This window comes from Dicentrarchus labrax, unplaced genomic scaffold (assembly GCF_905237075.1).
Source record: "Dicentrarchus labrax unplaced genomic scaffold, dlabrax2021, whole genome shotgun sequence".
NCBI classification, from domain to species: domain Eukaryota; kingdom Metazoa; phylum Chordata; class Actinopteri; family Moronidae; genus Dicentrarchus; species Dicentrarchus labrax.
Window position 1 is genome coordinate 6013282 of NW_026136718.1, and position 13451 is coordinate 6026732.

General features: G+C 38.1%; 1 protein-coding gene across 4 annotated transcripts; it reads left to right on the forward strand.

Annotated features, from left to right (window-relative positions):
• The first annotated feature begins 2341 nt into the window (after window positions 1–2341).
• kng1 (kininogen 1) lies at window positions 2342–11121 on the forward strand. 4 transcript variants are annotated; one of them, XM_051376232.1, is made up of 10 exons: window positions 2342–2376; window positions 2974–3117; window positions 3307–3406; window positions 4106–4252; window positions 5104–5226; window positions 5364–5439; window positions 7801–7970; window positions 8067–8177; window positions 8695–8790; window positions 10040–11121. In XM_051376232.1, the coding sequence occupies exons 1-10, from the start codon at window positions 2357–2359 to the stop codon at window positions 10367–10369; spliced, it is 1317 nt and encodes a 438-aa protein (XP_051232192.1). In that variant the 5' UTR covers window positions 2342–2356; the 3' UTR covers window positions 10370–11121. The 4 variants fall into 4 exon arrangements, with proteins under 4 accessions (XP_051232192.1, XP_051232191.1, XP_051232189.1 ...); XM_051376231.1 differs by lacking the exon at window positions 2342–2376 and adding an exon at window positions 2686–2714; XM_051376229.1 differs by lacking the exon at window positions 2342–2376 and adding an exon at window positions 2755–2822.
• The last annotated feature ends 2330 nt before the right edge of the window (window positions 11122–13451 follow it).

Sequence of the window (13451 nt, forward strand, 5' to 3'; positions counted from 1 at the left end):
GAGCACCACATGGGTGACTTTCAGGACCACTCAGATGCAAATAAAATGATTAAATGGTTAAATGGTGTGAAACGTTCACACATTTGCTGTGTGCATGTGTTTGTGGGCAGGTTGTGTGTTTTTTTGGGGGTAGGTAATGTGGCTTGTTCTTGTACAATATTTGCTGTAGCCTCACTTATAGCTGCATGCACTTTGTAAAATGTAAAGCACGTTGAGTGTACCTGTAACAAAATGTGTTATATAGATAAAATTGCCTTGATTTGCCCCAATTAACCCATCTGAAAGTACTAGTAACTTACACAGAGACATTACTTTGTCCAGTGTTGGGGTTCCTGGAGGTTTACATTGATATTGTTCATTTATTTTGCTCTCCTCTCATTTCTTCTTCTGACCAAAATTAAAAGGATATATCATCTCAGTTTTTAAATCTCTACACTGGTTGCCAGAAAGCTACATAACGGATTTTAAAGTTGTATTACTTATTTATAAAACTATACTTGGAGTCAGTCCTAAATACATATCTGATATGCTTGAGTTATATAACCCTGCAAAACCTCTTAGATCTTTGGGGAGTGGACTTTCTAGTGGTGAACGGAGAAGCAGCCTTTAGTCGTTACAGAGCTGGAACTGAATCCCTGATGGTCTTATAGGAACTCCACAACCTTTACAGGTTTTAAATCCAGACTGAAAACTCCGTTATTCTCTAACTCTGTTACATGAATGTTTCTAAAACCCAAGGTCTTACTATTATTGTGATTTTAGCATTTTAATTTTTTTTTATCTTTTATCTTAATTTGTTATTTGTAATTCTATTGTTAAATGTTAAGTGTGTAGTTTTATCTTTGAACTGTGCTGTTTTAATCTTTAGAGCTGTCTTGTTTTTAACTGTACAGCACCTTGAAACCACCTTTTGTATGAAACATGCATCATAAATAAACCTTGCTTACTTTCCCCTCTCTCTTCAGCTCTTATGTCCATGCTTTTTTTTCTTCCAAGAGTCAGTTCACCCAAGTTACAGAAAAATATACCTGTAATTGAATCTAGCCATGCAGAAACATTGGTACTGCTTTAAAAAAAAAATCGGACAGATATTTCGAAACCTTGACAAATAAAACCAAAATTGTTGGCATGGATAAAAATCGTTTATGCATAAACATATGTTTATGTATGACAGTTCTCCTCTCTCACTAGAGTTTATATATTATAAGTGTTTACAGCAGTGGCTACAAACCTTGTGGCTATTGAACCCTTTTCACAGGTTGTATATTAGTCTCTACATCTACAGTGACAAAGAAATAGTCCAACACATAAAAAAAAAGAAATAACATGTTAATTAGTGAGCTTTAGAGTTGCTGGAAGGTGGATTTTTTGTTACTGAACAGATCCAATCTAGATGTTTTCCCCTGTTTCCATGTGTGCTAAGCTAAGCAATTTCTGGATGTGCTGTAGCTTTATTTTTAACAGACAGATCTGAGGGTGGTATCAACCTCTAGCTCTCTGCAAGAAACTCAATGAACTTATTTCCAAAAATAAACCAGAGGTCACAAACTAAATTTACCTTGGGGCCACTGTTGACCTCTCACAGGAGGGCCACATCAACATTCATGTACTACAAGAAAGTGAAATCTTCTGAAAATATTTCCATTACATCAATGCAAACAGCAGTTTCTGTACAGTTTCTATATCTTCTTTGTTGTTCGCAGCCAAACAACAAATGACGGCCTGAAACATGCTCTCTTCTGATCTATTGTTTGCATGTATATTTGCAGATATCACTGAGCCATTATTTTGTGCCAAATGAAATACATGTTTTAAAATAGACTTTTGTTTGTTATGGTACATGAAGAAGTAGTTTAAATTGACATCATGTGGTGGCCCAGAGGGAGGAGGACCGGAAATGATCCCCAGGCCGGCAGTATGAGATCCCTGCTCTAAACAAAGAGTCATTTGTTTTACTTGTTTGAATATATTATTTCTTAAATGTAAGTAAAATCACTTAGATGAAAAAAGCAAACATTAGAGGAAACTATTTTGAAAAAAGCATGAGTTTTTGTACTATAAATCAGTTTTCTGCTATTTTCCTTTCCTGCATCTCGTGCTCCCTCAGATTTTACCCCTAAGGGTTTTTACTTGTAGCTTTCTTGGTGCATGTGTAACCACAAGAGGGCAGAATCATGCTCTCAAAAATCAGCTCTTGTCTATATTTTTACACAATCACAATTATTATCTCTTTACAGTCTCAAAAATATATGTAAGGACCAGACTTTTTGCATCTATCACTACAGAGCTGGACGTGATACAGCTAAACAGGTCCCTTAAGTGTAACATCAACCAGGGACACGGGGAAGATTTGGGCATGTTGTCATCAGTTGGCAGGTAAGTTGACCTTGTTGTACTTGGTGAACTTGGTGTGATACTGTACAGTGAATGCACACAGACAACGCAAACGCAATGTCTGTATGATACACCTATATGGAGTGCAACATCTGAGCGCATTTCACCTCATTTCACAGAGGAGCAGTGGGGAAATCAGAGTGGTATAGGATAAAGGTCGACAGGGACAAAGTACCAGCTAAAACACACAAAACACACACCTACACGCACACACAGCGGCCCCCTAAACACGTACAGTTAAAGATTTTTTGCTACCACTCAGTCAGTGAAAAACAACTCTACTTTATGAGGATTTTATTTGTGAGAATGTGTGTGTTGAGGTAGGAGAGTGTTTGCTCTTTTTAAGTCACTAATTAAAGAAGAAAGCATATCTCCATGCTCTCTTCTCTCTCTGAAAATGACTGTTGTATTGACTCGACAGGTAGGAGGTAGGCAAATAAAAGAGCAAACATTTACTCTCCTTTAGCCTACTGAGCGTTTTGAGCATTGTGTGTGTGTGTGTGTGTGTGTGTGTGTGTGTGTGTGTGTGTGTGTGTGTGTCCTCTCTGCCCTCCTGTCCTCTGTGTATGTGTCTATCAGTGTGTCATCATCTTTCTCAGGCTTTCCACCTACAGTTTCAGGAGAACTTCGCTCAGTCGTCCATCCCTGTGTGGAGAGGAGTCAAGTTTTTTTTAACGCTTCAAGCCCGGAAGGATCGACGGCAGGCCTCCACCTGCAGAAACTGTAAGTGCTGTATTAATAATTCTTTAAATTATAGATGTGTTGTTGTTTGTAAAGCATGGAAATGACCATTTAAAGCCACAAGGTAAGAAATTTCCAGGGTTAGGAGGTCATTTTGGACATTTATTATTGATAAACTGGGGCTGAAGGTTTTCATAATCTGGTGATATTTACCATGTATTGTCCTTGCAGCAGATTGGAGTCAAGCATCCATCAGAATCAGACAATGAGGAGCGGAGTGGTGCTGTGTTTGTTGGGCCTGCTGTGCCTCCACAGCTCGGTCTTTGGGCAGGTGAGGAGTAATAATAACTTCCAACTGGTTTTCTGGCATTAAACGTGGTTTATACTGTGAGAACAGATGAATTATGCTATGCTATGGCTTATAACAGTGGTAGAAGAAGTATTCAGTAAAGTATAAGTAGTTATATCACACTATAAAAGTACTCCATTAGAGGTAAAAGTCATGCAAGTTAAGAAACAGAATTATTAAAAATGTGTAGTAGAAGTACTCATAATGTTCACTGTCAGATTATCATATTAACTATGACTATTGTATATATTATATATTTATATACTTGTACCCTCTGGTACACTTACCATGTACAACTTGCCTCCCCTTCATTACTAATACATTAACATGTAAAAAGTATTTTAATGTTGTTGTTAATTTATGTGTTTGGGTACTTTAATCTATAGCAAAGCATCAGATTCCTGAGATTATCATATGTTTTACTATTACTAACTAGTAACTAAAGCTGTCAGGTAAATGTAAGAAAGGTAAAGATATAAAGTAGCATAACATGGAAATACTCAGGTAAATTACAAATAGCACACATGTTTATCTGAGTAAAATTACTTTGTTTGTTTGTCACATGCTGTATATGTTAAATTAAGGTCATTAGCATTTCACAAGAAAGTAAAGATTGGAGAAAAGTCCATTTTGTGCATCAGAAATGCATTTCCTTCTGTTTTTATCACTCTCCTCCTCCAGGAGACAGTGGAGGTCCAGCCCGGCGTCCTGATCTTCTGCGACGACCCCTCTGTAGAGAAGGCGGTCAACAGCGCTGTGCACAAGTTCAACGAGAGGTTGACCACCGGACACAAGCTGGCCCTGTTTCAGATACTGACAGCCAGCAAGGTACAGTGGTTCCATAAAGCATATTCACCTGACCTGCTTTATTGATGCATTGTTTGTCATACCTGTAAAAGGGGAACTAATATATGACAGAAAGTATCCAGTACTACAGAAGAAGTTAGTGAGGTTCCCTTTAATGGAAGTATCATCAGTCAAAGGAGACTCAAATATTCTGTACAAAAAATAAACATTTTGATTCTTGCTGCTCAATATATATATATAATATGCTTACAGTATATAAAATATGATAAACATATATTTATACTACGTCAATACATACGATTTTATGAGGTTGTTGTATGTTTTGCCTGTAAAGCCTCAATAATAATATAATAATAATAATAATAATAATAATAATAGCACCTTTTAAATGATATTAATTAATAGTTAATTAAACAAGACATCAAGTAAAGGTGAGTAATTAACATAATAAAAGATAGCATAAAAGCCTCATTCATTGATTTAATTAAATACAATAATAGAGTAATACAGTACCTCTGAGACAAATATAGTGCACAAACGTGTGCATAAAAAGAACAACACAGTATTTTTTCATCTGAAATTGCATAAAATAAATGTAATGTGCCAGTATTTTAAAAGTCATCAACATTAGTTCATTTATAATTCAAAACTAAATTCTTTCAGTGCTAAATAGTCAGATGTGAATCCACACATTACATTTCAAAGCTTAAACTGGTGATGAAACAAGAGGAATTAAAGCTGTGGGATGTTCACCAAGAAATTCTAAGAAAACATGTTTACTTTGAACTCTGTTACACATTGACTGTGTGTGTGTGTGTGTGTGTGTGTGTGTGTGTGTGTGTGTGTGTGTGTGTGTGTGTGTGTGTCTACAGTCGGAGAATGGCTCAGACTCGGTGTACTCACTGCAGTTCACCAGCAGGAGGAGTGACTGTCCAGCTGGGAGCAACAAACCCTGGACAGACTGCAACTATCTGCCCATGCGTATAATCTCTTATGTAAATACTAAACAAAGATCCTGTGAGACACAGATTGTGTTGCTTAAAGTTGCAATAATTGATATACAGGTTTGAATTATACAGCATAATTAACACAAATTATAATCCTGACACGATTATCCTGTTTATTCCTCCAGAGTCCGGTGTCATGCAATGCCACGGTCTACATGACAGAGACTGAAGCAGACACTAGACAGGTGGATTGCCAGCTCAGTGAGTGAATGAATGAATTTTAAACCCAGAATCAGATGGTTGTTTTTTTTTAAATAGTGCAACACGCAGAATTAGCTGCAAGTGCAGTGAAACATTTTTCTCAAAGAAATAGTTCAACATTTTGTATTTCTTGCAGGGTGCCAGATGAGAAGATTGATACCACTGTTATGTCTGTGGGATGAAGCCAGCAGACAGTTAGCTTAGCTTAGCATAAAGACTAGAAACAAAGGGAAACAGCTAGCCTGGCTCTGTTGGCTGCTCTAAAGCTTACTAATTAGCACCTTATATCTTGCTTAAAACTAAAGTGTATAAACATCAAGTTGTGGTTTTACTTCCTGGAGTGTCTGCTGGTTGCCTGGCAACTGTTCCAAGCCCAACCCAATTGTAACCTCCTTTATACAGATTTAACAAAATAGATAAAGCATGTTAATTAGAAAGCTTTAATCAGCTTTTGTTGCCTTCAAACAGAGCCAGGGTAGCTGTTTCCTCTTTTTTTCCCGTCTTTGTGCTAAGCTGACTGCAGCTTTATATTAAGACATGAGCGTGGCATCAATCTTTTCATCTAACGCATCAAAATATTACCAAAATGTCAGAAAGTCTCAAGAGAAAGCCTTTCACTTGGCTCATCTCATGTTTTCTGCTCTGTGAAATAACTTGGGACTCTTAAGGGACAAGTGATGCTTTACCAGAAACTTTAACAGAATTTAAAATGAAAATCTCTGAAAATATTCTCAATAAGCAAAATTATTTTTAAAAGCTTTTAAAAATTGGGACCTCTTTTGTACAACATTAACCACTGAATCAATGTCTTACTTCTCTTGTCATGTGAAGCCTCTAATGGGGGAATTTTCAAATCTAATCCGATAAAAGAAAAAACTGTTTTTTAGATCTTCCAAGCCTAATTTGATCACATATGGAGACTTTTCTTGCAGCACGAATCTCCAGTGTATTGATTTAGTCCACCGTGACTCTGTTTATCAGAAGAGAGCATATTTCTCATTAATAAAACAGTGAGTCATTGAGGAAAATGTGCACTGGTGGGCGCAGGGGAAACAGAGGGGGGGCTGATTGTGTAATATATCAACAGATAGGGAAAGCACGATATTAACTTATCTCACCATAAAAGGCAGTGACAGTCTAGACTTTAATCTGTTTGCCTAACCAGCTCACAGTAAATAGATTCTATGCTTTCTCTATCCAAAATGTTTTGCAACTTTTTGAGTCTCCGCTTGGACAATTAAATTAAAGTTTGCCTGCTTCAGTCTGGCCTTAAAGGTTGTGTGGTTTGAAACTTGTTTAGAAACATGTATAGAGTTGGAATAGATTAAGTAAACAGGCTGGATGAAGCACAAACACTTTCTACCTTCAATAATAAAGCTAGTATTTACCTAGATTTCCCGCGCATATCAATAAATGTATAGTCCTAATATTATTTTACAACATAACAACATCAATTGTCACACATACGCTGATGATACTGGTTTTTACATTTCAGTCGCGCCTGCTGACTCTAATGCTTTAAACATATCTGCAAATTAATAATTGGATGAGCAACAGATTTCTAAAGTTAAAGAGGTTTTACACATCAAAGTCTGTCCAGGGGAAAACTACTGCATCTGTGAAAAAAGCTGTATAAAGTCTGATTTATTCAGCCACATTTGTGCCACTAGTGATACTAGTTTGAAACGAAACATCCCAAATCTCTGACTGTCAGTGGTCAAGCTGGATTGTGGGTAATGTAGGCTCCAAGTTTTTACAAGGAAAAAGAAAACACAGAATAAAAAAGGCAATATCTCTGGTTCTTTTGCAATTACTTTGATCCTTTCTTTCAAACTGTCCATCATGAGTGCGGCAATATTACAGGAGTGCTAAATTGGTGAAGCACTCTTGTTAAATAAGAATACAGCAGACCTTATTATACATGACCCTTAAAGCAAGAAAGACACTGTCTCCCATCAGCTACACAATATAGTTGCTACTACTCAGAGGAAGATTGGCGATGAGACTTTCCTAAATTCATTTATATAAAGATTTTAATTGATATGATTGTGTTGATTTTAACCTCATTTATTGTCTCTTATCATAAAATGTATTTGAATCTCAAGGGCTATTTGTATCAGTTTATAATGTTTTAGTTATCTCTTAATGGAAAGTACCTAATAAATCTGTGTTAATCGGTTTCCTAGCAGCAAAAGTAACAGTATCATGCAGTAGCAGTGATGGGAAATGAGGGCCAGTGTTTTCTTCAATATTTCCATGTTGTTTATTTAGTATTTTCCCTGTGTGGAATAAGACAAATTTCTAACATTCTTACTTTATCTCTGCTTCATTCTTTCTTTTTCCAATCTTTCTCCTCTCCAGATGATCACATCGTTCCAGAGAAAGCTTCCTGTCTGGGCTGTCCCGTAGAGATTGATGACAACTCAGAGGACCTTAGGAGTCCTCTTTCTGTCTCCATCGCCAAGTATAACTCCGTCTCCGACTCTACTCACCTGTTCACCCTGCACAGTATCAGCCACGCCACCAGACAGGTAGAGACTGGGTGATATGAAGGGAGAGGAAGTGGGAGGAATGTCAGGTAGAGAAAACTTACTACACTTCTTTCTCTGCTGTGTGTGTGCCTGCAGGTGGTCGCAGGCTTCAGGTTCAAGCTGAGATTTGATATGAGGAAGACCACTTGCGCCAAGGATGAACACAAAGACCTGAACGAGCTGTGTGTCCCTGATGAAAATAATGTGGTAAACATGAAAGCAAAACACATATTACCACTGACATAATGTTATCTTTTCCAGGCTTATTGACCTGAAGGCTGTAACTGCGAAGGGAGTTGAACCTACTCAGATTTAACTCGGGGTTATCAAGGAAAGTCCGGGTTGACAAACTGACTGATTGCCTACAGTGGTATTAAATGGTACTATGACAGGGACTAAGATGTTAGTTAGTTGAGTGGGTATCAACCTAATCTGAAGTTGTGCACGTTCACATAAAACGGGCGTGTTCAGTAGCGCAGGAAGAGTTTTTTCATGATAGTTCGTGCCCAGGAGGATGTACAATGATAATATCAGGATATGAGGAGTTTAAAGAATGGACTAATCTAACTTTATAAATACGGACACTTTTGTAGTACGAGTGAACCTGGAAGTTACACCTGAGGTCACAGAGTTATTCCTGAAGTTACCTGGATAAGCCAGTCACCTCGCTTCGTAGCACCGCCCTCTGATGTGTCTCTCTCTCTGTGTGTATTTGTGTGTGCAGGAGTTTGCCAACTGTAACTCTACAGTGGATATAGCACCGTGGAGACTTGAGCCCCCAGAGGCCCAGATGGAGTGTGCACCAGGGGCACTGCCCGAGGTGAGACCAACTTTTCAGCATTTAGCCTCTTTTAGAAATACAATAAAGTCAGAAGAGGTCTAAACAACCATATAAAGATTTCTTTATATGGTTATCTGCTCTGGAGCAGGGCTGAGCTCGCCCACAATGTACAGGGACCCACTCAGTCTGTCTAAGTTGACTGCTCTGCTCAGGAGTCAGGACCAAACCCTTCGAATTTCATATGCAGAAAGTTTTGAGGAAAAGTAAGTCCTGTGACTTCTTTGCCTCAACTCTCTGGGATTTACTGACATTTACTTGTAGCTATTGGTTAACCACTAGTTGATGCTAATGAACTGGGAGCTCAAGGCACTGGCACTCCTGGCAGTCCATAGCTCCTGTACCAGAGATACTCTGAGCTCATAGTCCTGCCAAAGTTACCTAATAGGATGGCAAAGGTAGAGATATCAGACATCATGGGACAGGGAAATCCATAAAATATTTTATCCAATAAAATATTATCTAGTTTCACCAAAATCAGAGAATAAAGTTATACAAGTTGTTTGCATTTGTGATCAGTGAGTGTGAGATATGGCTTGTTTCAGACAGAGGATAAACTGAGGGGCTGCATGAGATAAATAAGCATGTTTTTTAAAGAGTGAATCATGCAGATCTAAGCTAATGGAGTCTCAGATTAAGAATATAGAGCTGGAATCGAGCATAAGTCTCCTTTAATATCTGGGTCTTCAGTTGACCTCGCCTAGCCAGTCGCTAACTTTCCCATCATGGGCCTCTTTCTCTGACTTTAATGCCACTGCAACCCTTATGAATTCTGACAAAAAGAAAGGTTTTACTCCATTTTCTGTAATAGTTCAGCTTGGAGTGAAGAATCAATAGCTGAGAGTAAATTTGAAGGACTTTATTTTGCTAAAATGTTGGATTGCTATATTATGTTGAAAGTTAAATGCAGACATTAACTTATGTTCCAAACAAAAGCCAACATGTTGAAAGGTCAGATCGGAGTAGTACTACACAATGAAATAAAGTATAAAAAAGGATACAATAGATGAATAGATAGCGCTTTGAGGTTTGGAAATTGAAATTATTTACAAGGAAGGTGTTACAGAATGTTACAAAAGGATTATGTTGGAACAATTTTGCATAGAAATTGAGGAAAAAAGGACCAATCAGATGTCCTGATAACATATTTTTTGTTGTAATCCTACAAGGAAGGCTACACAAGACTTCACTCTAAAATAAAAAATCAAACAATCTGTATTCTTTTCTACAGATGTTCACCAGGCGCCGTCCTCCTGGCTGGTCTCCACTCAGGAATCTTCTGTATGACGTTGCCTCCACCACCAAATCAACCCCAACCAAAGCGGCAGCCAAAGAAGAATCTTCTGAGGAGGACTCCACCACCACTAAAGCGTCCGCCTCCCCTGATGTGGCCTCAGACGCTGTGAACGACAGCCCCTTCCACTGCCCGTCCAAGCCCTGGAAACCTTTCAATCCAAACCATCTTGACACGCCTGACGCTCCTACGATGGCCACCGTAGAGGCAGCCTCCCCACAGCCTTCAGCGGACGGGGCCTTCAGTGATGTAGACCTGCTGGGATAAACCTTTCCTTAAGGGAACCACATTTATAATAAAAATAATCTCACTTGTCACCCTCTCCCAAAGATTTGTTTTTGTTTTGTAGACTAGTCCTCCATTATATATGTGAAGGAACATATTTGGGAGTTGTTATGCAGATTTAAAACTATATAAAAGCAAAATGGTTAAGTTAATTAAATAACCACATTGGGGGAAAAAAAGAGAGAGCAACCCGTTTTTTTTTTACCCTGTATCTACTCAGAAAGCACTTAAGAGAAGGACTGCAACGATGACAGAGCTCTATACTGGTACCACATTAATTGCTGGTCAGTTTGCTTTGAGTAAATCAAAGTAATGAGTGGCCTCAGTGTCCATTAATGTGAGAAAAAAATTCTCAAAGGGAAAAATCTGCAAGAAAATAAAATAAAGCTTTGTTCCGTGTGCTGGTTTTATGTGACTATAAATGCAGCTCATTAATAATTCTTTTCAATGTGTCCCTTTGTGTGAACAGTTCCCGTAATCACCTACTTCCACATGGACAAACAATATTCAGCTCTGTTTCATCAGAAGATCACACTGTGTTTCCTCCTGACATGGTGTCCCATGACTTCACTTAACAACGTCACTTTCATTGACCCAAATGATCTTTCCAGTCTTGCTGATGTGTTTTTTTTTTAAAGGAATAAACAATCAGATTCATTGACCCAGTTGGGCTGAAACAAATGGAACAAATGTGTGAAATAATAATAAAAAAATGCTATGCTGTTTTCCTGTGACATTAGTACATGATGGTCTTCTCCAGGAAAAAAAATTCCCTTTTCAGGAAGGAAAGAACAGAAAATAAAACAAAATAAAGAATTTAAACGTTCCAAAATGCTATAATGGTAAATTACACATTATATTGCTCATTAAATCAAGATTTTGTAAAGAGCTATGCTGTACAGTCAAACTGCAATAAGGGACAGTGCAAGAGCAAACACGGCCGGGTGAATGTTTAACAAATTTATTTGTACATCTTCACAGAACACTCAGATGACCAGTCAGTCAGAAACCTTTACTCTGTGACCAGGGAGCCAGAAAACAAAACACGATATACATTTATAAATAATAAAAACGTAGGTTATTGTGAGGGTGAACTCATAGAAACTGTTCCTACAGGGAGCAAACTTAAGGCATTCATTTAAAAACATCTGTATGGCTGCTTAGCAGACTAAATAAAAAACACAAACAACAACAACAACAACAAAAAAAAAACATGTAGGAAGAATATTTCTTTACCCAATCTCATGCAGGTAGGCTGTGAAAAACAATACATTGGCCCGTTGTACATTCATTCATAGTATAGTGCTGACAGCATGGTATGTTGTGGAAATATGTTAGTGACACGCTAAAATGTAGTTTAGAGCACTGCATACAGAAAAGAACAGGAAACCACAGACCATTTAGTCTATACTTCTCTATAAAGTGAGTTTGGGACATTTCAGAAGCCTCAGAAATAATCAAATAAATCAAAATATTTCATCATATTTGCTCCTTGATCCAATTCTGATTTGAAAACTCGACATTCATTTGGTTCAAAGGCTTTTTAGAAACACAATTTGTGTTAAAACAAGGACAGTCTGAGTGTGGGGTTTCACAATGGTTTGAACTGATTCACAGAAAGGAACACAGATGAAGATCTGCGACCGGATTCGTTGATATCAGGAAACCACATTCACACAGGCGCCTACACTTGTCCGCCAGGTGAACAAACGGGGACAGTAACAGAAACAGCTTGAGGGTAGAGAGTTGTCCGACACTCTTTAAAAACAGACGCTTAAAAAGGTTCACAAAAGTACTAATTTACTGCACTGATGTTGCATTGAATTGCATTATTTGTCCACTGTTTGTCTTGGAATCATCATAATGGTATGATTGCATTCGCACGGGCAAACTGAAGAGTGCGTGGATGAGAACAGTCTGTCAAACTTCACAGAAAATCTATCAGTATTTCCTTGCACACTTAGGGGGCCTAAATGAGATCATTTTCAACTTCACCTTTGTAGAATAGCAGGTATAATGATTATGTACTGAAACCCTCCTGCATTTTGTTGATCCATGCAGTCAGACAGGCTGGCTTAGCAACAAAAAATAGACAGTTTACCCCAATCCTGTGATAAGCATATCTGTAAATATGGGCCTGTGTTTTTTTTATTGTTGAGCTTTTAGACAGCCAGAAGGGATAAAGCATGCATCAAAGCCTTTCACGTAAGGGAGGAAACGCTAGTGCAACAATTATTGCAGAATTCCTGCACCGATTCAGTGCCAACACGCTGAGAACACGTGAGACCCATCACTTAAGTGCTGGACGTAGTTATGATTTTGAGGCTGAGAATTTCAGATTATTAAAACGTATTAAATCCTGTAAGATACTTCGTCATAGTTGTCGGTGCAACCTGATCTTAGAAATGTGAAGTTGAGCACAACTTCATTAGTTCAAGAAGTAGTCGAGTCTTCGCTCTGAAATTCAGGACTGTGGCATCAATAACATTCACTACTAGTATCAAACAGCCTGTACACTATGCTTCAACCTCCGGTGCTTACGTACAGTTAAATACACACACACACACACCCACACACAACCACCCACAAAAAAAAAAAAAAAACACACACACACACACACACACACACACACACACACTCTCTCATAATCAGTACTAAAGAGACACAGCACCACCCCATCTCAGCTTGAAACCAACAAAATACAGCCGTGGTACTGATTCATGACATTTCAAGTAAAACATTTACAACTTATGTATGAAAAAAGTTTCTCCATTTCCTCTCGTTTGTTTCCTTACAAACAATGCAAAAACATTTTTTTGATTGTTTTTTTGTTTTTCCTTCTCTGGCACAGACCAGCCAGTGGGGAAAAAAAGGCTTACAAAACATTTAGAGACACCATCACTTTAACAGTTAAGTGTCATCACACACAGACACGTGTACGTGTACACACATACATACAGACAGACATAATGTGGGTTTTCATTGGAGCCTGCCAATGAAGCTCTGCAACCTGTACAGAAGGACAATTAATGCATATGGGCACAGACACTCGCACACATATCAA

Excerpts from the sequence above, each read along its gene's own strand:
- kng1 (XM_051376229.1), top strand. The coding sequence starts at position 2,770 with ATGCTCTCTTCTCTCTCTGAAAATGACTGTTGTATTGACTCGACAGGT. Across the intron at positions 2,823-2,973 it reads ATTGACTCGACAGGTAGGAG|TGTGTCATCATCTTTCTCAG; the intron begins GTAGGCAAATAA and ends TGTGTCTATCAG. Across the intron at positions 7,971-8,066 it reads TCAGCCACGCCACCAGACAG|GTGGTCGCAGGCTTCAGGTT; the intron begins GTAGAGACTGGG and ends GTGTGCCTGCAG.